General features: G+C 57.6%; 1 protein-coding gene across 1 annotated transcript in view; it reads right to left on the bottom strand.

Moving 5' to 3' along the window:
• Window positions 1-347: 347 nt before the first annotated feature.
• Window positions 348-25,933, bottom strand: part of ATP6V0D1 (ATPase H+ transporting V0 subunit d1) — a 40,013-nt gene continuing 14,427 nt past the window's right edge. The window contains exons 2-8 of the mRNA XM_041771778.1: window positions 14,609-14,780; window positions 6,345-6,523; window positions 4,892-4,971; window positions 1,539-1,616; window positions 1,236-1,412; window positions 1,049-1,126; window positions 348-952 (exon numbers count right to left, since the gene is read on the bottom strand). Coding sequence (XP_041627712.1) covers window positions 791-952; window positions 1,049-1,126; window positions 1,236-1,412; window positions 1,539-1,616; window positions 4,892-4,971; window positions 6,345-6,523; window positions 14,609-14,780 — 926 coding nt within the window. The 3' untranslated portion in view covers window positions 348-790. The remainder of the gene's footprint in view (window positions 953-1,048; window positions 1,127-1,235; window positions 1,413-1,538; window positions 1,617-4,891; window positions 4,972-6,344; window positions 6,524-14,608; window positions 14,781-25,933) is intronic.

Genomic DNA, 25,933 nt, shown 5'->3' with positions numbered 1-25,933 from the left:
TCAGCACAGGCTGAGACTCTGGGTGCAGGCTCTGTGGTTCACACCTAGTCCCCTTCATTTATTCACAGATTAGGGCTTCCTCCTAGTGAAATGGGGGTGGTGCCCCTGGCCAAGGGCATAGAGGGGCTCAATGAGGCAAACAGGGAGGCCTGGGGCCCTCCAGGGCCAGGACCCAGCTCCACGGCCCTGTCTGGGCCTCCAGTGACTTCCCTCATCCTGCAGAACCTGGCTGCACAGGGAGAGGGCCAGTGAAGGAGCTGGAAAGTTTGGGGTGGGGGAAGGGTTACCCAAGGGAAGTTGGACATCTGGGAGAGGTACTAGGGCACAAAGGAGACAGCAGACAGCTAGGCTTTGAGAGGGCAATTTATTGTCTTAGAGGGCACAGCTGAGGGATGGGGTTGTAGAGCTATTTCCCCTATGCCTCCAGGACACACACTCTCCTTCCCCTGGGCCACAGCTCTGGGGGCCACCCACAGACGGAAGAGGAGGCTCACGCTGCCCCAGGGGTTCTCAGGGAAGGACATAAAATGACCACATGCTTCTTAGACATGTCAGTGGCTGTAAACAGAGGGCTGAGGGGGCCTCCTTTTGGGGGAGAGGGGGTTGGTCCATCCTTGGTAGGGGGAGCAGGTGCCCAGCCCCTTTTCAGGCCCAAGAGCCATCTGAGAGAGGGTCAGGGAAACCAGTAGTCACTGGAACAATGTGCTACCCCCCGGGGCAGGCATGTGAACCATGGGCTTTGTCACAGCACACGCAGACACACACTTGTGGGGAGCCTTGGGCCAGAGCGCTAGAAGATGGGGATGTAGTTGTCGATCTTGGCGCGGTGACGCTGGGCAATGCACTCGGCGATCCATACAATGTTGCGACACTCTTGCTCCTTGAGCTTCACGAAGGCGTAGAAGATACCAAAGTGGAACTGGTTCAGGAAGGCCAGCTTGTTCAGTTTCACCTACAGACAGGCAGCATGGTGTGCAGGTGGCCGCGATGGCAGTCAGGCCTGGGCCACCAACCCTCCCCTACGATCGGCAGGTGAGCAATCCCTCACCTCATGCTCGAAGAATCGGTCCTCCAGGGTCTTGTCTCCAGGATTGCTGCCTGCACCCTCGAAAAGCAGCTTATATTCCTGGCCCGGGGGAGAGATGGAAAGCATGAGCATGAGGGTGCTGTTGGGTGAGGGGTGGGGATGCAGATGCCAGTATGCCTGCCCATTATCCTGTAGCCAGGGCACTCACCGGGTAGTAGTCGGCCACGTTCTTCACCTGCTCATAGTCATCGGCCCGAGCCAGCTGGGCCAGGCCTTCTGGATAGAGCCTTCCGCAGTGCGGAAAGAGCTTGGCACGGTCCTCCTTGGACAGCTCTGTGTCGAACGAGTTGATGGTGATGATGAAGGCTCGTCGGTCAGCTTCAAACTGTGGGGCCGGCACACAGGCAAGGTGGAGGGAGGGGGAAGGAGGCAGGTGCCAGTCAGCTGGCAGGGCTTTCCCCAGGTCGGGGCTACCAGGGACCGGCAGGTGTGAGGGTGGGCAGGCACTCACCTCCAGGATGGGGCACATGGCATCGGCCGTGGTCCCGCCCAGTAGGGTGCAGAACTTGTAGAAAGACTCCAGGTAGGCCTGTGCAGAGCATGGGGCTTGCTCAACCCAGGCAGGGAATTGGGGGATTTGCCAGGCCTCTTCTGCCCTCCCCAGTCCCTTGCATGGTAAGTCCAAGCATCACACCCATGGATTGGCCAGGGCAGCTCCCATGTCAGGGCCTCAGAAACATCCACAAATTCCAACTGTTAATCGGTTGGCCTGCTGCCTCTCTGCACCAGGAGTGACAGAGCAATTTCTGGCTGACTGCTTCATGGTGTAGTACCCCCTCCACACCTCTCCACCATCATCCCACAGGACGCCAGGCTTAGACAGGGGCCCTGTCTGCCCCCAGCTGCCCTGCCTGCCCTTCCCCCAAACCTCCCCTCCTCAGCCTCAGAAAACCATGTGTTGATGGGCTTAGTGAAGGAAGGTTACTCCTGAGGGTTCACGGAGGTAGCCTGGACTGGGTGCCCGGGCTCCTCTTGGTAGCCCACCTCACAGAACACCCTCAGGTAGGTCCCAGGCATTGTGAAGCACAAAGCAAAATGTCAGCCCAGCTCCTGCTGAGCGACGGTTATTGTCTACACAGACTGAGCCCTGCAGTGCAACGGCTGGACACATGGGCTGTGATGAGAATGAGCACTTCCTGTCCAGGCAAACTGGATCTCCTGGGCATGAGGAAAAGACAGTTCAGCCCAGGCCCTAGTTCCCTCCCAGCACTCACTCATAAAACCAATCAGGGACATGTCAGGAGAGGGGACATGGTCTTACAGCCCCCCAGAGAGCTCCCTTCACTCAGATCCTCCTGGGTCCCTTCTGGTGGCATGGTCACAGGGACTCTGGCTCCACAGGCTAGAGATTATTCTGAAGGGTTGAGAGTGAGAGCTGGGAAGCCTGGAAAGCTTTCAGTACTGAGGTCTGCCCTCCAAGGTTCAGAGACTTTTCCATCCACCGCCAGCTGATCTGGGCCACAGGCTCTGCTGCTCCAAGGCAGTGAAATGAGTCCACAAGCAAAGGCAAAACAGCACTGGGCAGGCTGGGCTCGGGAGGAGGCCTGTGGGGACCACCAGGGCCACAGGAAACAGACATCTAGGACAGGGCAGGGAGCAAGAAGCTTGGAAGGAGAGAGTGGACTCCAGCACAGGAATCAGAGGGCTTGGATCAGAAACCTCTGCCAATCTTGCCATGGCTTAGTGGTAATCAGTCCCTCGATGACTGTCCCCAGCCACTTTCCTCCCCATGGCCAGCCAAGCTGGTTGTGCCCAAATCTCCAGGCCTCCCCCCGAGGGGCAGACCTTCCCTGCAGTTCCAATCTGTGGGGAAGTCCCCAGCCTTCACCGAGCTGTACCAGTCCCTAGAGAGGCTGACCCCAGGGTCGGGGGAGATGGTGGGACAGGCCCAGATTCTTCTGGAAGCTGGGCAGCTGAAGAAACTGGCAAGACCCCACAGGGACAGGTACCAAGGTTACCTCCCCCACCCTGTCCCCTGCAGCCTGCCAGTCCGTGGCTGCTGCGCAGCTGCCTACAGTTCCCACCTGCCAGGCCGTTGAGGGTCCGTCTAATCTCCCATCTGTGGCCACTGGGCTGGGACACTGCCTGACGAGCAGGCGGTCCTGGCACGATGCCCTCAGCCTTGGATCAGTGTTTATGAGCCAGTGCCTGAGCAGCCCTCACCAGTGACTCCAGCTAGAACCAGTCAGGCCCGGTGAGGGTGTGGGTGAGGCTGGGGGGACAGCCGCACCCCTCACCCGGTCTCAGGGCAGGGATCCCGGCAGTGGGCCATCTGGGCGGGCAGGAGCACTCAGATGGTGTGTGCACACACAGCCTCGGCTGACGGCCTGGCCTGCCTCCCTGTTAGCGGGGCAGATGAGAGCACGTGCTTTCCAAACACGCTGAGCCAGGTGTGATCCCAGTGCTTCTAGAGTCTAGCAAGTGGCTTCAGGCAACCTACCATGCTTCTCTGAGCCCTGTTTCCTCATGTCACCAGTGTGGATACCGATGCCCAGCTAGCTCCTAGGGCGGTCTTGACAATTAAAGAAGTTGGCCGCCTGCCTACCTTGCTCTCACCTCTCTGCTCTGTCCTCCGCCCTGTAGCCAGAGGGGGCTTTCTCCGCTGCAAACTTTGGCTGGCTGGCCCTGTCCACCGGATACAGTTCGAACTCGGTCCTGGCACGCTAGGCCCTGGGTGACTTGATCCTGTGCTTGCCTCTTTTTCCAGACCTGTGTCCTACTGTCCATCTGAAACCCGCACTTCCACAGCAAACTGCTTGCCACCTGGCCCATGTCCCATGCTTGCTTCTGCCTTTGCTGCTCCCTTGCCTACACGCCTGCAATCTACAAGCGGGCTCCTCATCTACCCACAGAGCTGCCCTTACACCCTAGCCCAGACTCCCAGAGGGAGACTGGAGGGCCTCAGCTCAGGCTGTGGCCAAGTGTTGGCCTCTTAGCTCCAACCCAGGCAGGAGAAGACCTTCACCGTAAAGATCCGACAGACAGGTGTTCTCAGGGTTAGGTCAGCAGAGCCCTCAGCCTGGGCTAGCCTCAGCCCCCACTTTGGAGCCTGCCCACTGCTAATCCATGTTCCTGGCTGCAACCCATCAGGGGTCCTGGCACCACTGCTCAGGGCTTCACTACGGCCAGAACCCAGACTGTCCCAAATGTCCTTCACTGGTCCCTGGCCAGCCCCCTGCCTTGGCTCTCAGCCCTGCTCTTAGCCTCCTTGGGCCAGGACAGTATGGACCCATGAATCCCAAACTCACTCTATCTCCAGGGGTCACCAACCTGTGCCATAGCCTGGAGGGAAGCAGAAAGTGTGTGGCGGATGAGGATGCTGGGACATGACACTGGTTCTAGGCCTGGGAACCCGAGAAGGACTTGGTGACCTGGCTAGGTCCTGGCTGGGTACCCTCCTCCACCATAACCGAGCACACCATTGCCTCTGCTCAAATGCCTGTCCTGGCTGGCAACAGTCCAGGTGGGGTAACCCTGAAAGCTATGGCCTGGGTGGTGGCCCGTGACCCTCCTGGATGCAGGGGAGCAGCCATCTAGGAGCCAGCTCTGACAGGCCGAGCCGTGGGGCACCAGCCACTCCTGCTGATCTTATCAGGACCTGCTGCAGGCGCCACAAGGTGGAGAACCTGTTCCATGCAGCTTGCGCCCAGCTCGGGAGCCAGCAATAAGTGGATAAGCCCCCAGGATAGGAGCCTGGTGCACCACGTCCTGTCCCGGCACCCCACCTAACACACCAACCCACCACCCCGTGCCCTCCCAGCCCCCCCCCCACAGGCCCGGCCCTGCCCCTGGCGAGGGCACTACCTTGTAGAGTGTGTTGCGAATGATCTCGATGTTCATCTCATCAAGGTCCTGCTCTGAAATGCAGTCCTGGAAAAAGGCCGCTGGGGAAGAAAGACGTGGGGGTGAGGGTGGGAGACTGGATTCAGCCTAGGCAAGAGTCCAGCTGCTGTCTGGCCACCCTGCAGGCCACAGAGGGCTCCTGCCACAAGGCCCAACCAGCAAGGGGGGTGGGGGCCTCCCAACCCAGCCTGGGCGATTGCCTTGGAAGTGGCAGAAGCAATACTAGGGGCCATGTGCACTGACCTGAGCTTCTCCTGCATCCTTGCTCCTAAAACTGATTTATAAAGGAGGCGGCCAGCCATAACATGATCTAATCGCCTCTGGGGCAGACCCAACCTCAGTCCATGCCAAAGACAGACTTGCATAAGAGGCCATGACATCCTTCTTCCTTGAGGGGCAGCTGTGGATCTGGGGCCTGATGCCCACAGATCTGCAACGCCCAGAAGGGCCTGGGGCCCATGTTTGGAAAACTAGCCTCCTCCTCAAGACCAGGAACAAGCTGGGTGGGCATGGACCAATGACCCAGAGGGCCACTGTTGGGCTAAAAGTGGTGGCCAGAGCAGGATAGAGCCCCCTCCCCTGACAGGGGCCCTCAGACTCACTAGTCTGTCTCTTCTTTAAAGATGGAGAAACTGAGAAGCCACAAAGAGCCCAGAACTTGCTCAGAGCTACTGGAGGAGTATACAGCAGATATGCCCAGCAGGTAGGGCTCAGGCCATTCAGTATAGGAACAAGGGCAGCTTAGAACCCAGTGGTCTAACCCTGGAGGCTTCCTGGAGGTGGTGCCCTAGGGACTAGGACTGTGGCTATGAGGGCACTAGCTGGTGACAGCCTTAGTGCCTTCTCTCTAGCCTCCAAGACAGGCAGGAGCCAGCACTGCCTAGGTGGGGCCCTGCAGGAAGCTCCCAGTTCCCCTTCCTTTCTTGGCCTCTGACACGAACCCTGCATCCTGCCGGACACTGCCTGACCTGGCCCCTGGGACCTGCTCTATGGAGGCGAGTGAAGCTGAAGCTATTTGCTTTCCTCTTCTGCCTCACAGGCAGCCAGCCACTCTGGCCCAGCTTGGGGCCACGATCATTCAAGCTCCCAAGACTCTGAGGGACCCCGGCCTCTCCCCTCTGCATGAGCTCAGCCATCCTCTGCATTCTGAGAAATTGGCCAGTTTCACAAAGCTACATGCTCCGAGTCAGGCCCTGGGGGTGGCCTGCCTGGCCCAGTAAAAGCAACAGAAAAGGAGCAGAAGGCAGGGTGAGAGAATGAGCGGGAGGTCAAGGACAAGATAAAGGTAAGCAGCAGGTGGCAGGCCTCCCTTTCTGGCTCAGCATCACCCCCACCCCCCACCCTCCACCCAGGGTTCCGCAAACCCACCCGGAGGCGCTGCCCACCTCTTCCTCCCTCCGCCCCAGTGGCTCACCCAGGGGCGTGTCCACCAGAATGGCATTGTAGAGCTCGGCAGGTGTCTGCGCGATGTTCACAGCTTCCATCTGCTCAAAGCTGCCTAGTGGGTGGCACTTGGGCACAAGCTCGGCGATAGAGCGCTGGTGCAGCGTGCCCGTGATGAGCAGGATGACATTGTCGATCATGTAGCTGTAACTGTGGGAGGCACACGGCAGCAAGGAAGCCCGTCAGGGAGTGGGGGTTGGCAAGTCCTAGTCCAGCACTGTGCCCCCACTGCCCCCACTCTGCACAGGCCACCGACCCCTCAACAGTGATGCCACCTCGAGGGTGCTGCAGGCCAGCACCGCTGGCTCACCTCCCTGCCCCGGTGCACCCTTACTCCAGAGCCAGGAGTCGGGGACACGAGGCCCCTCCCTTGGGGTGTGGCATAGATTCACGCCCTCGAGTATCCTGGAACAGGTAACTGCCCCACAGTGTGAACAGTTCCAGCAGGGCGCAAGGAGGGAGATGGAAGGCCAGCTTGGGGGATGAAAGAACTGGGAGATGAAAGTGTGTTCCAGGAAGAGGGAACAGTGTGTGCAAAGGCCTGAAGGCATTCACTGAGTGTCTGCCGCATTCGAGGAACTGAGCACAGCTCGGGGCTGGCAGAGGGAGGGAACCAGGGCAGAGCTGCCAGCAGGCTGGGACCTGGGACTCCACGCCAGGCCGAGGGGCCTGGCTGCACTCGGAGCACTGGGGATACAGGAGCAGGCCACAAGCAAGGAGAGCCACGGTCCCGTTAGGGTCAGTCTGGCTGCTGGGTGAGGAAGGCTGGGGTTGGGGGATGGCAAGGTGAGGAAAGGTTGAGGAACAGGGTGGGGAGAAACCAGAGGTGGGAAGGCCAGAGAGGAGCCAGTGGGAGGCCCCCGGAGCCAGGCCCCAGGTCAGACAGAGATGGAACAGGTGGATTGCTGGCCTGTGCAGCCCCACTCCAAAGGCAGAGCACCGCCTCCTCCCCAGGGCCGGAGGCCTAGGCCAGGTGTCCACCCAGGAGACCTGGAGGCCACCAGGGGCCCAGAGGCGGGGCTCCGGTCTTCCCTGGCTGGGGCGCCCCTGGCTCCTGGCTGGATAGCGTCTGGGCAGCAGGGGGGGCTGTGGAGCTAGGGAGGGTGGGGCTGCCCATCCAACTGGGCAAGGGGCAATCTCTGCCCGGACTTTTGCGACGATGCCACAAAGGAGCTGAGGCAGCCATGGAGTCACCTGCGTGGGGATGGGGTAAAGACGGGGAAGGCCCCAGGCACAGTCAGGTGGCAGTAACCACAACATTCCTGCGGCCTGTCACCAGGATGATCGCAGGGTACTAGGGGACGGAGGAGGCCTGGGGGCTTGGGGAGAGGGGCACCACTGAAGGGTCAGGTTCTAAATGGGCACTGAGTACAGGCCTTGCCCTAGCTTGTGGGTGGCCCCAGGCAGGCCCTGGTCCTGAGAAAGTACTTTGCGCCCCAAAGGCTGAAGCTGTCCACAGAAGACCCCTGGTGGGCAGTGGACCTAAATACCAAGAGAAGGACAGGAAAGGGGTGGCCCAGCCTCAACCCAGAGGACCAGCCATGGGGCGAGCTCCCATAAGGCCCTCCAGGAAGGCGGCAGGAGGAAGAAGCCACAGCTCCTGTCCTGGCTTGACCCCCCATCCCCCTGCTCCCTGCACCCTCCCCCAGCTCCCACCCAGCCCAGCGCCCTGCTGTGACCTCTGCTCTCCTGGGCTTGGGGCCAGGCAGCTGCCCTCTCTCCGCCCCCAAACTGGCTGGGTCAGCGACAGGATGTGCACTGAGAAGAGACAGCCCCCCCCCCCCCCGCCGCCGCCCGCCCCCTCTCAAACTGAGCTTCAGGCGGGGCCCATTCGTAGCTGCAAGCCAAGGAGCCCAAATGGCCAGCCTTCTGCCCCTGACCTGACAGAGCTGGCAAAGCAGAGGAACCTCAGAGAACACTCGCTAGAGCTCTGTGCCTTGGCTTCCAGCCCAAGCCTGCATCCCCTCCACCCTGAACAACATCCCTCATTCCCAGTGCCTCCAGAATCTCATGTACCACAGTAACAGGACTACATGTCACCTCCCGCAGCCCTCTACCTGCACCCCATCCAGCCCCACTCCAGTCGTCCTGTTCCCGGAGACAGCCACAAAGACCCCTGCCCCCTGCCCTGAGGATGCTCTTCTACGTTCTCACAACCCTTTGGACAGGGACAGGGAGGAGAACATACCTCTCAGGCCGATATTATTCTATTGATCCCACAACCACCAGCATTATCAGCCCCATTGTCCCAAGATGTGAGAGAGAGCACAGGCACTCAGCCCTGTTACACCATTGGGTAGATGAGCTCTGTGTCCCCATTTCCAGGGTCCCCACGCCCTGGCACCACACTCCCCATCAAGCCTTGTCCTCTCAGAGGATCCCCACAAACCAATTTCCTTTCTGTAAAACTTCCCACTCCTTGTGTCCACAACTCAGGGTATCTGTTTATGCTGGGGATGGGCTGGGGTCAGGGTGCAAGGGAGGCGCTGGGACTCCTCAGAGTCCTGGCCTGGACTCAGAGGAGAGCCCTGTGGGAACTCTACTGTCTGGTTTTGCTGTTACCCCTTCAATGATGTGGAACAGGCCAGCTATGATTCACTTTTCAGCCCGGACAGCAGTTGTGGGGGCCAGTGGTAGCACCCGCTAGCTACCCCCAGCCTCTTCTGCTAGAACTCAGCTTAATGCTGAGCCAATTAAGGGCCACTTATGATGACATATCCCCAGCCCCTTCCAGGGCCCCATTCTAACCCTGGCTAGGCCAGCCTTGGATAATCCTGTGCCAGGCCCGGCTCTTCCCTCTCCCTGAGTCAACTACAAGGTTGCTGCAGAAGCAGCCCCTGTTTTTCTCCCCTGCCCAATGAGAGCCAGAATCGTCTTTCCTGGGAGAAAGGAGGCAGCGCAGGCCTGGCAGAGATGATGCTGGCTAGGCTGTTTGCTTCTCCCCCAAGGCCAAGGCCTTCAGCAGGCAGGGAAATCCTCCTCCTCCTCGCCTGGCTTCAGCAGCTGTCTCCCTGCCCCCAGAAAGCCACTCCACCAGTCCTCCCCTCATTTGGCCTCAATAGGAGAGAATGAGGTTCCAGCTGGTCAGCATCTCCCTCCAGAGGAAGACAGCTGGGGAGTGGACAGGCGGCTGCCCGCCAGGCCAAAGAGGCCCTCGTGGGGTGGGAGTAGGGAGTCTGTATTCCTCTGCCCAGAGGCCCTCCCTCACCCTGAGCCTTCAAGACTCAGCTTGGGCCCACAGAAGTCTCAGGCTGGGGTTTAGGAAGCCCCTTCTTCCAAGAAGTCTTCAGAGCCCCTAGCCAAGCCCTGTCCCTCTGCTGTGCCCTTTGGCGCCACCTGCTGGAAAAGCATGGCTTGCTTCCATGTTCTCATCCTGGCCCTGGGGGCTGGCCTGGCCCTGGTGAGGAGGCCATGAGGACTGTCCATCCGACAGCCCCCAGCAGAGGCTGCTCATAAATAGTATTTGTGCTCAATCCTATCAGAGTCCTGCAGAGCCCTGCCCAGGGCAGAAAGTGAACAGAGATATCAAGTGATGGTCTACCTGGCAAGCCTCAGTTTCCCCTCTGCAATCAGGATAACTGAAGTGCAGCCCACAGCAAAGCTAGTGAGACCCTGACCTTATCATTAAAATCCTGCTGCTACCCAGAGGCCCAGCTAGGTCTTCCCACTTGACCTAAGCCTTCTGGGCCTTGGAAGAGCTCCTGTGTGTGTTCTCCCACGGTCTCCAGAAAAGAGTATCACTGCTGGCTGTCCCTCCAGGCAGGAGCCAGGTCTAATCCAGGACCCAGAAACCATGGCAGGTCTAGAGCTGTAGCCTGTACAGACCCTCCTGGGACCCAAAAGTGGTCATAGAAAGGGGGGGGTTAGAGAGCCAGGATAGGGAGGCCTGGGTAACCTGATGCCTCTGTGGCCCGTAGTGCAAAAAGTTCTGGGGAGAATGGCAGCTATGCTAAAAGGCCCGCTGAGCACTTGAGACCACTGTCCTGGGACAGAGCCTCCTTCCAGCTTCCCACTCCAGGCTGCTGGCACTGAGATCTCTGGTACCTAGGAAAGATTGGACTTCATGTCTCCCAGATGGTGCAGCTTACCATGCCCAGGCTCTGCCAACGGGTAACTGGCTGCTGCTCACTGGGGATGGCACCCTCCAGGGAGGCTACTCACCTAAAGACCAAGGGCCCTGGGGCCCACATGAGACTCCCCAGAGACCAGACTCACATCCTATAAGCAAGTCTCCCAGCTTCCCGTTCAGGGCCTACTATCTTGTGGGAAGCCATCATGGAATGGCTTAGATCAAGATCCCTCTCCAATGCCAAGAAACAGAGGCTCCATCTCAAATCACAGAGCAGTTAATGGCGAGGCTTGGAAGGAACCCTTGGTACAGTGACATATTACATTTACTGCCATGAAAATGAGCTAAATCAAGACTACGTGATTGATGACAGCCTACTTCATGGATTCTTGCTCACTCGAGGCCTGTCTGCTTCCACACCAGGCAGCTGCCTCTGATCTCACCACCCACTTTCCTGAGCAGCCTCCCTAACCCCATCTGATCCAGGAGTCCTCTTAATGCTGGGAAGCCTCCTGTGACCCTGGATCCATTTGTAGCAGCTGACCACAGGCTTTCCAGGAGCCGTCTACACCACCACTGGCACCCATCCCATTACATTCAGATGTTCCCCCTCTGTCCTGGCACTGGTCTGAGCCCAGAGCTGATACTGGTCATGTATGTTGGCTGAAGGCTGGCTAGGATCAGTAAAACCACTGGACACTGTCTTTACCCACAGGAGGGCAGAAAAGGCCTTGGCCACCTTCTGTTCACACACCTTCAGGGACAAGGAACCCATCACCTCTGGGGGAATCCTGTTCCAGCCATCCGAGGGACAGCTCTGAAGGCAACCAAGAGACTCTGAGGGATGGAACTAAGTGGACCTCTGGGGGTAGTCCCAACCTCCACCCTGGCTGTGGGCAGCGATGGCAATGTTCCTTCAAGCATTCACACTCAGGATGGGGGCACTTAGTGGACATCTCCCCTACCTGGGCTCACCACACACTCTCCTCTCTGCTTACATCCCTAGGATTTGAGGCTCCATGCTCCAGCTGCTCATGAGGGAACATGTCTGGTTCCCTCAGTCCAGAAGCTCTCCTCCTCTAATTCTTCCTTTAAACACCATTCCTCTCAGCCACACAGCCACCTACTCAAAGAAGCCAGGTGTACCCTGGACAGGCCCTGGCCCATCTTTCTGCAATGCTGTGGGATGACCCAAGAAGGAAGAGTAGTAGTGGAGGAGGTGGAGGAGGCAGGGAGGCAGTAGTTAAATGGCAGAGATGCTGTGAGAGGGAGGAGACTCCTGGAAGGTGAGAGGGCCATGGATCCTGATGAGGCCTGGAGACCTTGTCACAAAGGTCAGTGGTAGCTTCAGTCAGGGCCTTGTGGTAGAGTGATGCAAGGACTGGGAGCAGACTGGAGACTCAAAGGATGGGCAGGGGTGGGGGTAAGAGTGAGAGAACAGACAGTGGGCATAAAGAGCTTAGGGCCCAGGAGATGGGTTGTTCACGGTGTGAGAGATTTGCACTTGTCCAGATGCTGATGGGAAGAAACTGGAAGGGAAGGTGGTTGCACAGACAGGTGAGTATACGAGTGGCCACTCAGGGTCCAGGGAGTGGGGTGGGAAGACTTAGCACCTTGGCAGAAAGACCCAAGAGAAGATGGAGCCTCTGCCATTGGATCAGAGTTGGGGACACAGATGGGGTGATGGGAGGGGACTGGTTTCTACTGTCTTCGTGGAGGAGGAAGGTGGGCCATCTGTCCAGAGAAAAGGCTGGGGGCCGGGAGAGGGGTGGTGCTTAAGATGGTAAGGTGGTCTCCCAAGCTTGGTGGGGGGCTGCAGGGTGCTGGGTAGGGAGGGCAAGTGGTCGAAGGGGCAAATACAAGCGGAGGCCAGCTGTGCAGCGGAGCAGCACGTCCCACGGCAGGGATCACCGCCCAAGGCCGGCTTCCCCAGCTTTGCTCCAGGCTGTGGAAGTGGGGGAGGGCGCCTCCAGGCTGAAGGCTGCTGGGATTCCTCCAGGGCTGGGGGGCTGCCAGCCAGGGCGGGACTACAAGACGGGCGGCCAAGAGAGCTGCGGATGCTGGCAGAGGAGTGCTCAAATGATGGACCAGGGAACCTCAGCTGGGGAGGGAGGAAAAAGAAGACAGAAGGGGCAGCCGGGGAGGAAGCAAGTCCCAGTGTCCTGCTGAGTCCGGAACCCGCGTCCCACAAGGGACTGAGAGTGGGCTGGAGGGTCTGATGACTGTGGGTAGAGAGGGGGTGCCTGACTCAGCGATTCTGGGGTGGACCAGTTCCAGGAGTGACATGGCCTTGGGTAGCCATTGGAGGGGGCGGCTGCACTGGAGAGCAAAGGAGCGGGTCACTGGAGATGACGAGGTCATGGAACGAGCCGCCACAGGCTCAGACAGGCTGACACGTGGCTGCTGAGCTCTTCTCGAGTGAGGGCAGGAGTGAGGAGATAGGAAGACTTAAGCCACAATCACCCATGAATGGAAGGGGCGGGGAAGTGACAGCCTGCCACAGGATAGTGCTTGGCTGCTTTAAGCACGCTTGGTGCTTGCAGCCAACCTCCAGCAAAGAGCTGGCGGCTGTGCGGCCTCAGTCACGCTCAGAGCCTCTCGAGTTTCATGGCCTGGCAGGCTGAGACCAAGCCTCTAAGGGTACCGAGAAAGGCCAGGAGCTAGCTGCACAGGCAGGTGGCCAAGCGGGCAGTGGGATGGATGACAACTGCCCTCTGACCACTGGCATGGGTCAGGCCTCCTCTGGCCAGCCTAGCTGGCAAGGCCAGAACATTCAGGAAGCTGAAAGAGCCTTGTGCAAACAAGGTGAAGGCTGGGCTCTGGCAATAAATTCACTGCTTCCTGGTATGTCCCCAGCTCTGGCCTTGGGGCAAGGGATATGCAGGCCCAGGCCAGGAGTTGACTGACACATGGGACGCCTCGGCATTACCCCCAACTCAGCAGCACAAGACATGCCCCATCTCTGGCCTCCCGCTCCAGTAGGACTATGTTGTCTGTACCTTGACCGGAGCCAGGAAGGTGTAATTATAGGCCCAGCCAGGATACCAAGGAGGCCCCCAGAAAGGAGGCCTGTGGCCAGGAAAGAGACTGCTTCCCTGAGCCCTTCAGAGGTCCCAGCCTATGGCCTCTACCCAAGGATGGAGCCCTTCTGGCTGCAGCCCTTACTTGAGCAAGTGGATCTTGAGTAAGTGGCTGCTCCTTGCCAGGGGTAGGCATCAGGACAGGCAGGAAGCACCTAGCCAGGCAGATGTGCCGGGTCCCAAGGAGGAGGGTGGGAGCACCAAAATCAGGGAATGGTAAAAGCTCGACAGTACCCAGTATACCTGGAAGTGCTTTCCCACAACACACTCTCACACTCCACTAGCACGGAGCACGCTCATTGAAGCTAGCCACCAATCACACCTCTGGGGCCATCTCTTTGTTTCCCAGGCTCTGGCTCATGGCTCCTGGGCTATGCTGACAGAGGGAGCCTCTCCATCTGTTTCCACAGGCATACCTGGCAAGCACAGGCTGCCTCATCAAAGTGGCCTCCCCTAGCCTGCGGGTCCTAGGGAACTTTCCTCTGCTCAGCTTCTCCAGGATCTTAGTGGAGACAGGGCTACACCCAAGGGTTAGACAGTGGGGAAGCCAAGCATCATAAACACAGGGACCTGGGGAGTTGGGAAAGGCATTCAGGTGTGGAGCCTTCCCCCTTCTCCCTAAGGCCCAAGGCTGTGGACAGAGAAGATGGAGAACAGGCCTCAGCTCAGAAGGGCTGGATAGTCTGAATGGTCCATTCCAAGAACCTGGCTCTGCAGAGCTCTGCCCATCCCCTTACCCCTGACCCCAGGATGGAAAATGGAGACCTAGCAAGGAGTCAGTGTAGATGCTGCAGGGTGAGTGAGGAAAAGTGCTCCCATCATCCCTGGTCTCCCCACCCCAATCTCTGTAATGCTAGAGGTGCAAAGAAAGAGGCTTCATCCAACACTACAGTGTGGGACACTCTTGCCTGCCCACTAGATTCCCAGGCAGCAGTGATGTGGCAGGTGGTGGCCTGGAGATCCAGGGTTGTCGAATGACCAGCCTAGCTCCACAGTCCAGGAAGGAAGGCTCTGCAGGCAGCCGGCCAGCCGAGGCAGGTGCAGCTCTCCTGCCCAGTGGGAGGGGAAGGGACCGTAGGCACTTACGTAATGAAGTCCAGGAAGCTGGCGAGTGGCTCATAGGCATGGTTCCTCATGTGGCGGAACTCCACCACCATCTTCTCCTTAAGCCGGTCATCAATAACTGACACCGTCAACGGCGATGCCTCATTGGCCAGGAAGTTGCCGTAGTCTGTACTCTGCAGGTGCAGCTTCAGGTCTGAAACCCAAAGCAGGGGGATGGGGGCAGGGGTGAGGGCTGGCCATGCTGAGCCTCCCCAGGACCCCAAGACCCTGTCCATCCTGGCCCCCGGACTCTGGGCCCTAGTCTCTCCCCTGTGCTTGAGGCCTGTTGCTACCCTGACCTCCTGTCCCCGCCTTCACCTCCCTGTTGGCTCAGGGCCCAATCTGGAACGGTCAGGCCAAGGTTCCAGAGATGTTCCAGACCCCTGGGTCATGAGCCAGGACACTGGGCCCCAAGGAATAAGCACAAGTAGAACAACTGTTCCTCCAAATGAGAAGAAGGCCTGGGAAACCCCAACCCAAGGTGCCATTTACAACCCATAGCCTTTGAGGCCCTTCTGTGTGGTGGGCTCTAGGATGGCCCTAACCCAGAGCGCAGTAAGACCCGGGCCCTGCCCCCCAGAGCCTCGGGGCTAGAAGAGCAGATCCACACTTCGGCAGAAACAATCCATATAAAATAAAGGAGATGTCACAAAATAAAGGAGTGGAGTGGCCAATGAAATGGGACTGAGGATGAGAGAACACGCTGGGCTGGGCCACAGCAAAGGGCACGGACAGGAACATACAAAGGCAACAGCCAACAAGATGGCCTGAGTGACAAGTGGCCTGGAGGGCAAATGAGTGGCATAAGGGGGAGATCATCTCGAGGCTGGGAGGAAAGACCAGCCCTGCTATAGGAGTGGCTAGAGGCTGACAGGCCAATCCTCTGGGCTCTTCTGAGCCATTAGGGACAGGGCAAGGGAAAAGGGACAAGAGGATGAGCAGAAGGGTCTTAGGTGGGAAAGACAGGTGAGACCCAGTGGGATCAGGGCAACAAGCTGGCTTTTACCCTTGTCTCCCATCCCTGGTCTATTCCCCACCCAGCAGCCAGTGATCTTAAGACACAAGGCAGAGCACGTCACACATATGCACATCCTCACCTCAGGGTCTTCCCTGTCCCTCTGCCTAGAAAGTAATGATATCCTCCGACAGCCCCTCTTCAAAGACCTCTCCTGCAGTCCCCCCACTCTATCCCTCATTTGTGCCACTCTTCTTTGTAACACTTATTCCAACTGTCACAGGACACATGAGCTCCATGATAGCACGGATCTGGGGTCACTGCGGCATGCTGGAGTCTAGAACAGAGTACGTTCTGGCGTGTTTTCATGCTCGGTAAGTACCTGGAGAATGGGCCAAAGTCTGGGGAGAATGTCGGTGAGGACAGCAGGTGAGTTTCCTCCTGGATTTTGAAACAGGAGACATCGTAGCAGTGATGGGGTACCAAGGACAGTGGCTGAGAAGGTACCTGTATGTGTGTGTGTGAGTGTGAGTGTGAGTGTGTGTGCGTGTGAAGGCCCAAGAGCCAAAGCTCACTTCTGCTGTAAGGGACTACATGTTTTCTGTCCCCTGGGAAGGCTGCCCAGGGGAAGACAGAAAAGGGTTGCACTTGTGAACATTTCCACAAGCCCCCCTGATCAAGCCTCCCTATGTCTCTGGTCTCCTGGGCTGCTTCAAAGTAAGGGACAGTGTGGCTGATTCCCTGTAAAGCCCCTACTCCTGCACACCATCAAGAGAACATTCCTAGCCTGGAGTCAGGTATGCTAAAGGAGAGACAAGAGAGCAGATGAGAGGGGGAGGTGAGAGGGAGGGAGGAGTGTGCATGTCCCTGGGTGAAATGCCTTCTACCTGCAGTGCTAGGTGGCATCCGGGTGCCAAGCAGCACTCATGTCCTCTGTGGCTCCTGGGTCCTCACAGAGTGGACTTTCACCTTGTGAGGCCTGCAGGAGGCCTTCACCATCTGCTGCTCTTGCCATCACTCCCACCTACTTCTCTCCAGAGCCACCCAAACATGGGACAGAACTGAGTGTAATGTAGGGAAGGGAGAAGTCACCAGCCCCCTGCTCTGCCTCACGAATCTTGCTACCTTTTGCCCAGCAGGTGTGCACACTCCTATGTCCTTGCCCCAGGCCATCTTCCCCATCCCTACCTGGTCTGGCCAAGGCCCACCTATGCTTAGAATAAGGCATGGGTGAAAGAAGGTGTTTTTCTCAGTGGTACTTGAGTTGTTGCAATGTTTAAGTACCCATTTGGTTGTCAAAGAAAAATTCTTAATAATAATTGATGGTTATAGCTGATGGTTGCTATAATTGTATGTCACCTTGCATTCCTACCTCTAGAAGTAGGTTTTATGTGCCAGATTTTAACATCCTTGACCCTGGAAGAGTACACAACTCTTGTGAAAAGAAACGTGGTTTCACTTGCAAATAACTGATCCGTTTTGAAAGATCTTAATGTTTTCGAAGTCGTTTTTGTGGGTGTGAAACAGAGTGACAATATGAATTGATCCCTCTTAATATAGTATTGAAATTAATTTCACTTAATCAAGTCATATTCATGCCCTGATTTTATATATTTCTATCTATCAAACATTGTGATACCTAAAAAACAAACGGGGCAGGGGGTTCTGGCCCGGGCACAGCAGGTACTCCAATCCCCACTAGGGGAAGCTGCAGAGGGGACAGCAGCTGGAAGCCAGGGCTGGAATGTGGTGTTCTGGGTCAGACCGTCTAGTGCAGCAGCTGCCAGACCAAACCTGTTCATTGATCCACCCGGCCACTGCAGCCAGCAGAGAGCCCATCTCAGGCGGTAAGACTCCTTCCTCTCCAGCTCACAGCTGGGCCTCGAGGCCAGGCCAGATGTACAGGGCAAAACCCAGTCCCCTTAGCAGGGCACCTCATCCCAGTGACCCCACTATTCTCTGAGACAGCAAGTCCAGTCGAACTTCCTGCCTCCCACCCTCCAAAGCATCCTTGCACATGCTGCCGGAGACTTCCCTAAATGCTATCACCCTAGCCTCAGCTCTCCGGCAGCGTGTCCAGCCTCTGCCTTTCTAAACAGGGCTTCTCTTTGCTGGGAAAGTGCACTCAACAACTTCCCCGCTGCCAGGTACCCTCTCTTCTCTCCAGCTCCCACTGACTCTCCATCCAACACACTGGTCAAGCAAGAGTCAGCACCCCAACACCAGGGGAAACCCAGACCCACCCTAACTGGAAGCAGAGGGGTTCCTGCTGTGTACTCAGCCCCATGCCAGGAGCATGACCATTTCACAGATTTAGAAAAGACCAATGAGAGGGAACATGAAACCTATCCAGAGTCCCAGTCAGGCACAGAGGGGCCAGGACATGGATCAAGCCTGGTGGATTCTGATGTCCCCAATTCTGGCCCCCTTTCCTCCTGGACCCTTTATTTTACATCATTGACCACATTCTCCCATGGCCCTTGGCCCAGGATGGACCTTTTGGATATGGACCCAGCTGCCTGGACAGACGTTAGTCCCAGAAGAGCTGGCAGGTGGCAGAGGAGAGCAGCCAGGGCAGGCCCCTCCATGACCTCGGAGGCTGTCTAGACACTCGCTGCCCACTTGACATCATGCCTCAGCAAGCCCCTCTGGTGTCACCTGTGGCAACGTCTATTGCTAGAGAAGCTAGGCACACGTGCATGTGAACGAAAGGGGCAAAGCGAGGGGTGGGCTCTTCCCTGCCTGCCCCCACGTGGGGCTCAGCACAGGCCCAACAGCAACCCCCTCTGTGCCTTGGCCGCTGCGTTCTGCTGACGCTGCATCTGGGGAAGCCGCGGCTCCCAGCACCACTGGAACACAGACGGCCGGGTGGTTTCTGCTGGCTTTTGTCAGATCAGAGCAAACTCTGAGACTCTACCGAGAATACTGCCCAAGGCCTAAGGAGTCTTCCTTACCAGGAAACTCATTTTTAAAAGCCCCCAGGGATGATGTCAAAGGGCCGTTCCAGACCACTTTCCCTGGCCAAACCCTGCATCTCCCTGTGACCCAAGCAGAGGGGACAGCCTGTCAGCCAAGAAGGCGACTTGGAGGCAGGCAGGCTAGCCGATCCCTCTGCTTGGACCACACAGGGCTTCTGAACCAGCTCTGACCCTGTTCAAGCAACCTGGCGCCCAGGACCAGTTATGGGCAGCCCCAAGCCCTTGAGATGTCCCCAGGGCTGGGATGAGGCCCGTTAGAACCGCCCCCAACCACCCCATCACCACCAGCAGCTTCCTGCTCTCTCTGAGGGATGCGGAGAAGAGGGTGTGACTAGGGGTAGGATCTAAACACAGGAGGAGAGGCCTGGAACTTGTTGAGAGCTTCGTGGGAGACCCGGCCACCCAGTCCTGGCCCAGCCCTTGAGGGCAGCCAAGGACGCCGGGGGCTCTGGGAAGGCAAGGGCTAGTTCTGCTTTGCACCGTGAGCTCAGCAGCCTGACGGCCTCGGTGACAGCCCCTGAGAGCCCCAGACGTGCCTGGGCTGAGGCATGAGCAGTGTTCTGGTTAGCACACACTCAGGGGACTGCTCTGGTCTACCCACAAGCCCAGCTGTCTACCCCAAATCCTCCCATCCATGGCCCAGCACCAGGAATGTCTGGCCAGCTTGGGAGCTCTCACAGCAAAAGACTTCCTCAGAGGCTGATTTCTCATGTCCAAGAAGATGCTGCTGCTATCAGGAAGTTCTCTCTGCAGTCTGACCTAAAGCCCTCCTCAAAGGAAGCTCACCCACTCAGTTTCCCAGTGCCTCCAGCCTCCCCTGCAGGCTCTGGGCTTGCTCCTCAGTCCCCCTCAGCATATACCTCCTCTGCTTCCCAAGGGTCGCCTGTCCCAATGTCACAGTGATTCTTCCCACAGCTCCCATCTCCTGGTGCCACACAGGCCTCCTCGCCACCCTGGTGCCCTTTTGCTGGACTCCTGCCCCAGGTTTGGGCTCCCTGCTCCCAAGTCCACTCTCACAGCATCACTAGAGCAGTCATCCAACTCCAGCATGTAGTTGTCACCTTTACCCAGGGGCCTCCATGGCCCAGAGCTAGAGTCCCGCCTCCTCCCCACAGTCTGTGAGGCCCCTTGTCCTCTCCCCTAGCACCACAACAGACTCAGCCCTCAGCTCTCTGCTCTACTCATCCCATGCTCTCACTAGGGCAACCTGTCCAGGATCTCTGCTCCAGGAAGTGCTTCAGAGAAGTCTACAGGATGCCCTAGGGAAAAAGCTCCTGAAGCGCAGAAAACAGCTAGAGAGGCCTTTGCCCTCCCTCTGCCACAGGGCACCACTGTCCACCTTGAGGTTGCCCAAAGATCGTTGCCCTGGCTGCAGCAGGGTCCGCTGAGTGCCCTGAAGGCCTGTGGGTGGGCTGCAGCCCCAGCTGCCCTGCCCGGCTGTTTCCCCCATCCCCCACCCCCACCCCTGGCTCACAGGGAACACCAGAATCAAGCTGGCTCCATAGCTTCACTCCGCCTACCTCTCAGACCATGTCTTCAAGGCCAAGACCCCTCAACAGCAAGGCCCTGGCCCCAGCTGGCACCTCCGCTTACCACCCAGTCCCCGATTAGCAAGGGGGCACAGGGACGCCTGGCTTGACCAGCACTCCTTTCTCTGTGTGGGGCAAAGTGTGGGCTTGGCAGCCAGTCCCAGCCAGGCCTTGAGAGGTGGCAGCTGGGCAGCCCTAAACCCCATCCACTTCCTGAAACCCTTCCCAGATCCTGCCAGCCCTGAAAGTGATCTTTCAGCCCCTCCAGGACTCCCAGGGGCAGGCAGCACGTGGCTTCTTCAGCCCCCAACCCTCTGGAGCCCCTCCCCAAGGGCCCCGGGGAGACAGGAAGGGAGGGGCTTGGCCCATGCCAGGGAGTTGGTCCCACACTGCCCCCGGGGCCCAGCAGGCATAGAGGCAGCTCCTGGCACAGTACACTAGGCGGGGCGGCCCCCTGCTCTAGACTCACCCATGGCCTCATGGCCCACGGAGGGGCCCTGCTGGCCAGCTGGCCACGGCACAGTGTGAGAGGACAGTGTGTTCCCAGACTTCACTTCTGCTTTTCCAGAGGTCACTCAACGATGCTCTCCTGGGGAGCTCAGGGGTTTTCAGGAATTGCAGCCCACTGAGTAAAACCAGATGTGCAAATATGCTCCCTAGAGCCCATCATGCCCACCCTGCCACTCCCTTCAAGGAGGGCAGGGCCTCAGAGCTTGTTCTACACTCCCCTGAGCCCAGGTGAGGGGTCTACTTTGAAGATACTGAACTGGATTCTACTCCCAGTGCTTGTTCTGCCCCCAGAGGCTCTCTAAAGCTGCAACTTCCAGGGGCTCAAATGTCTGGAGACTCAGACATTTGGACAGATATGGACAGATGGCCAGGCTGGTGGCCCACTGGAGCCACAGCCCCGCCTCAGTAAATGTGCCGTGCCTGAGTCTCCTCCCCAGGCTCTGGGGGTGGCTGAGACCTCTTCTTCATATCAGCTCCAAAGCAGATGTGTGCACTGGCTGGCTGGCTCTGCAGGGTCAGAGCACCACATCTGGAACTCCCAGTATGGGAGCATGAAAACCATTAACCCTGGGTTTACCTGGGACCTGTAGCATAGACTGAGCATCCTTTTCACCCCAAACCTCCACCAGGGCCCATCACAGGCCCCCTGCAAACCTCACATAATACCAACCAACTAACCCTGAGTTCTAGCTCGTCCTATCAAATGCCAGCCCTTCCTCCACTCCCTTGGGTGCCGCCTGCCTTCCCTATCCAGAACCTCCTCACTGCCCACCCCTCCAACTGAGATACCCGTGGTCTCTTGCCCTGACCAGTGCACATCTATCTATCTGATCCCCATCAGCTGGTGTACACTGCAGCCCCTGCCTCCTACCCCCCTCTGCAGCCCAGTTTTGCTAGATCACTGGTTTCAAGCACTGCTCCTCAGGTGGCTGAATGGGACAGGGGAGTGAGAACCTGGGCTTTGGAGTCATAGTGACCTAAGTTCAAATCCTGTCTTATTGTTTGGCTCTGAGCAGCTTGTGGATCCCTCTGGATCCAGGCTCCTGGCTGGTCACCTAGTGAAAGGCTGTGTGGTGCCAGCCTTGCAGGGCACTTGCAACAGACACTGAGCAGAGGCAGTGTTAGAACTGAGCATAGTACACCACAGTCCATCTCTCTGGGGAGAGTGGATCCCACCCAAAGCTTCTTAACCAAGACCCTCAGCCCCAGTCAGGTGGTACATGTTCTCAACTCCAGCCTATTGCTCAACCTGTCCCCCTCCATACCCTGAAGAACACCCCTGCCCTTCTTTCCCATAGTCTGTCTCGACCTTTCCCCTCTGGCATGTCCTCCTCCTCACTGTAAAGGCCATGGGGGGCCTTGTGCAGCATGAGACCCACTCTGCTGTCTCCTAGGGAGGGAGGAACAGAGATGACTCAAAATCTGGGACTCCTGACCCCAAGCCCGCATCCCACTTCACCTACCAGCAAGATAATATAGAGCTCGGGGCAGCCCTGTGGACGTGGACAGAGGCTAGGACCCACGTCTGCACCATGTAGCTGCTGTCCTGGGGGCCTTGGGAGCAGGCAGGAGGTGGTGCGGCCAAGGGCAGCTCCTGCTCCATGGGAAGCCCCCAGGCTGGCGGGCCAGCAGTCTTGGGAAGAACCTGGAGTCCACTGCTGGCATGGCCACATGCAAGTTACTGGGTTTCAGTTGGCGTGAGGCAGAGCCCCTGCAGGGAAAGGACAGAGAGTTCTCCTTCCTTGGTCCCTGGACCAGTATTTTGTTTTGTGTTGGGAGGCCTTTTGGTGAGGTGAGGCAGTCACAGAGGGTGATGGGACTGATCCACAGAGGTGGTGCAGCTGACACCAGGGGTCCACGGCACTCCTTGCCAGCCTATCAGACATGGGGATTAAATGGGAGTGTCACTCCCCACATCCAGGAGGCAGCAGGATGTCCAACCCAGGTTTACTACCCTTCTCTCTGCTCCGAGACAGGTGGCAGGTGGTGGAAGAACTATATTTAATTACCCTCATGCTCTTCGGAACACCTCGTCCCTGTGGCTGGAGAATGAAAGCATCCCTCATATCCCATGAGGAAGTCAACCTATCTGACAGTCGGAAGGGTGCCAGGCAGGCGACAGTCCCATGTGCCAAAGGGAGGGGCAGAACTGGTTACTGCTGCACCCAGGGCAAGTTCCAAGAAACTCTGCTCTGACTGAGTGGAGATCCACCTGGCTATCCCCTCACCAGAACATCCCCACCCAGGCCCTAAGGCTCCTCGGGACTGGCACGTCCCAGGAGACGTGGGGCTTGGAAGGCAGCTTCCCTGTGTTCCCCTGCCACAGCCCAGCCTGAGAACCAAGCTGCCCTGCCTCGCCGTGGGAGGCAGGGGCCACGCCTCGGCGGAGGCCCTGCACTTTGACCTTGAGCCAGCTCTTTCTTTTTCAGGCTTGTCACCATAGGTACAGAACCTGCAGGTGGGAGTGGATCTGGGGCTGCAAGGAAGAGCTTTGCATTTTACCAAAGATGTTCAATTTGCTTGGATATGAGTGAGAGAAGTAAAGTGGTCTGGTATGGCCAGGTGCCAGGCAGCCCAAGCTGCGGCAGGGAGCTTGCTCAGAAGCTGGCCCATGGCTGTGTCTGATTCCTGGGCCCATGGGCCTGCACCCGCTGAAGGAACCTGTCAGCCCTTGATGCTGGGCTTCTGTTCTACATACAGAGGAGGGCACTGAGGAAGGCTTAGAACCCTGCTGGATGGGGGAAGGGCAGTTTTCCTAAAAACTGCCCCCGGCAGCACTGTTCAGTGACATAAAGCCAGGTCAGGCTGGATCTTGGCTGGAGCATCCTGCCAGCTCCACCAGGCCTAGAGCCAAAGCTGTGGAAATATTCATTTTGCTTAGACTTACGCCCTATGGATGGGCTCACTGGATCAATTCTCATTTGGGGCTGGGAGCCATGCTGCTCTTAGCACAAAGCCTCATTCTCTGTAGCTTATAGAAACTGGATTGAACAACCCAGGCCAGAAGCAAAGTTGACCCATTTCATACCCATGACCAGGAGAGCCAAGAGGCTCGGGCCAGGTAAGAAGTGGCAGGAGCTGTAAGCATCCAGCCTGATCCCTTATAGTACCCTCAGATCCTTTTACCCAACCTGCTCAAGGGCCTGGCAGAACATGTACAGGGTACACAGTAACATGCCAGACAGCACGATCAGCGCTGTGGACTTGGGCCAGCCCCTGGGATAGGCGGTCACCTGCTCAGGGAGCCTCACAGCAGAGGCTAGGTCCAAATGATAGAAGCCAATGGAAGAATGGGGTGACAGTGAGACAGGGAGCCTGCTCCAGGCCTGATGGATAACATCCTAGGATCCTTAGCTTAAAGGGCTAAATGGGTGAGGAGGATGGGTGAGCTATAACCCATGCTCTGGTAGCCTTACGGCTTTGTGTGTTAGGTCATGTGTTGCAGCTCATCCATATTCCTGGACTCCCAGGCCTTTAATCTCTAAGCTAGATACCGTGTGGCAAGGCCGGGGGGAATGGTGAGGGGCCTCACCCCTCAAAGCAGGGTCTCTTTCACCTGACCATGACTTCCTGAATTCGGGGCCAGGCACACAGTAGCATAGTTCAGCCATCCTTCAGTAAACATACGCAGGAGAAAAAGGAAACAACCAAAGACTGTGGAGAGATTGGACCAGAGAAGCCAACACTGGTATCAGGAGATTGTAAGCAAGCCCTTGGCCCTCAGCTAGACCCAATTTCCCAGCTAAAATAAGAGGGTTGGATAAGGTTACCTCCAGGGGGCTGGCCAGCTCTGACATTCTCCACCCTGGTCAGGCCTAATCACACTGACTCTCCACAGATCAGCCCCTAAGGGCCACTCAAGGGCTCAGCGTGAGTCTAGAGGCCAGGGTCCCCATTGGATAGCCCTGGAAGAACTGACAGCAGGTGCAGGGAGAGGCCCGGGCTTGTGGAGCCTCTGAGCAGCCACAAGAGCAAGGAAAGGCAGGAAAAGCTGAGTTGTTAACAGTGAGGACACCAAGATAGCTTCTCAGAGGGGAAAGCCCCATCCGCTAGCCAAATGCAAAGCCTCAGCTGAGGTTAAGGCTTGAAAAAATCGCTCCCTGAGTAGCCAAGGAGACACAAGGTCTGGGCAAGTGCCCAGGGCTAGGCCAAAGTTGGCCAGGAAAGCAGTGCCCAGCACTCAGTCGGGGCTGTTCCTCCACACATCCCTTTCCCCTGCCACAAGTCTGCCTGCCACTCTTCAGGACCACTCAAGTTCACATGGGGGCAGTCCCACTCCAGGCCCTCAAGCTAGAGTGCTGGATGCAGACACACAGAGCACGTGTTAGGCTACAGAACACCAGCCAAACCTACTAAGCGGCCCTTCAGAGCCTTGATTTTCCTGCCTCTGAAAAAAGGAGGAAGGCCAGCGCAGAACAGATTTTAAAAAATCAGCCAAGTATGTGTTAGATGAGGCAGCAGCCAGGGAGGTCAATGGAAATGTCCTCCAAACTGGGGTGCAGAGTAGAAGAGTTGTCAGTCACCTAATAGTAAGCCCTTTCCAGTGTGACTGTATGTACCTACAGTACCTACAGAGTTTAGGGTGCCTGGTTTGGACCTTTCCCAGAGTCACTCTACTCACATGCACCTCTATGTGCCACATGCACACCTATGTGTCCCCTAAAGTGCTGAATGACATTGGGAGAAAAGGAGTCTGTCCTGAGGATAAATCTTCCCTTTCCTGGAGGGATCAGGGCTGCAGGGGAAGAGTGGAGGCCACTTAGGGAAGAGTGATGCTTCTGGGAGCCTATGAAATATGGCCCTGATTCTAGGCAGCTTCAAAGTCCTGCTTGGAGCCTGTAAGACCCCTGGTTCATAGCTACTACTTGCTGCAGCTGCTGCTGATTCAGAGCTACCAGCATGACCCAGGTCGGGGGAAATGAGGACAGCTTGATGGTGATGGTTAAGGCTGGAGCAGTGTGCACTGAGCACCAAGGTGGAGAGCCTCAGAGAATTTCCCCTGGCCTCCTCCTTCCCAACCCAGGAAGCTGGGGCACAGGGAGGTGAAGGCAGGAAGAGATGGACAGACAGGAGACACTGAGCCGTGAGTCCTACTTAATCTGAGAAGGCCAACTAGGACTTGGGTGAGGGAAGCAGGGCCCAGGACAGAGTCCCAAGGGACAGTGGCCACAGGCAGATGCTGTGCAGAGGAGAGGGGAGGCAGCCTGGCTGACTCAGGAGTCCAGCCACACACCCCTCCCTGTTCTCTAGCAGCTGAGTGGTCATGGCACACCCCCTTGTGGCCACAGGGAGGATGGCTTTGTAAACAGCGAAGGGGATCCACTCGTCCTCTCAA

Source organism: Vulpes lagopus, chromosome 10 (genome assembly GCF_018345385.1).
Source record: "Vulpes lagopus strain Blue_001 chromosome 10, ASM1834538v1, whole genome shotgun sequence".
Taxonomy (NCBI): domain Eukaryota; kingdom Metazoa; phylum Chordata; class Mammalia; order Carnivora; family Canidae; genus Vulpes; species Vulpes lagopus.
Note: the sequence above shows the minus strand (reverse complement) of the source record. Positions and strands in the feature narration are given on the sequence as shown.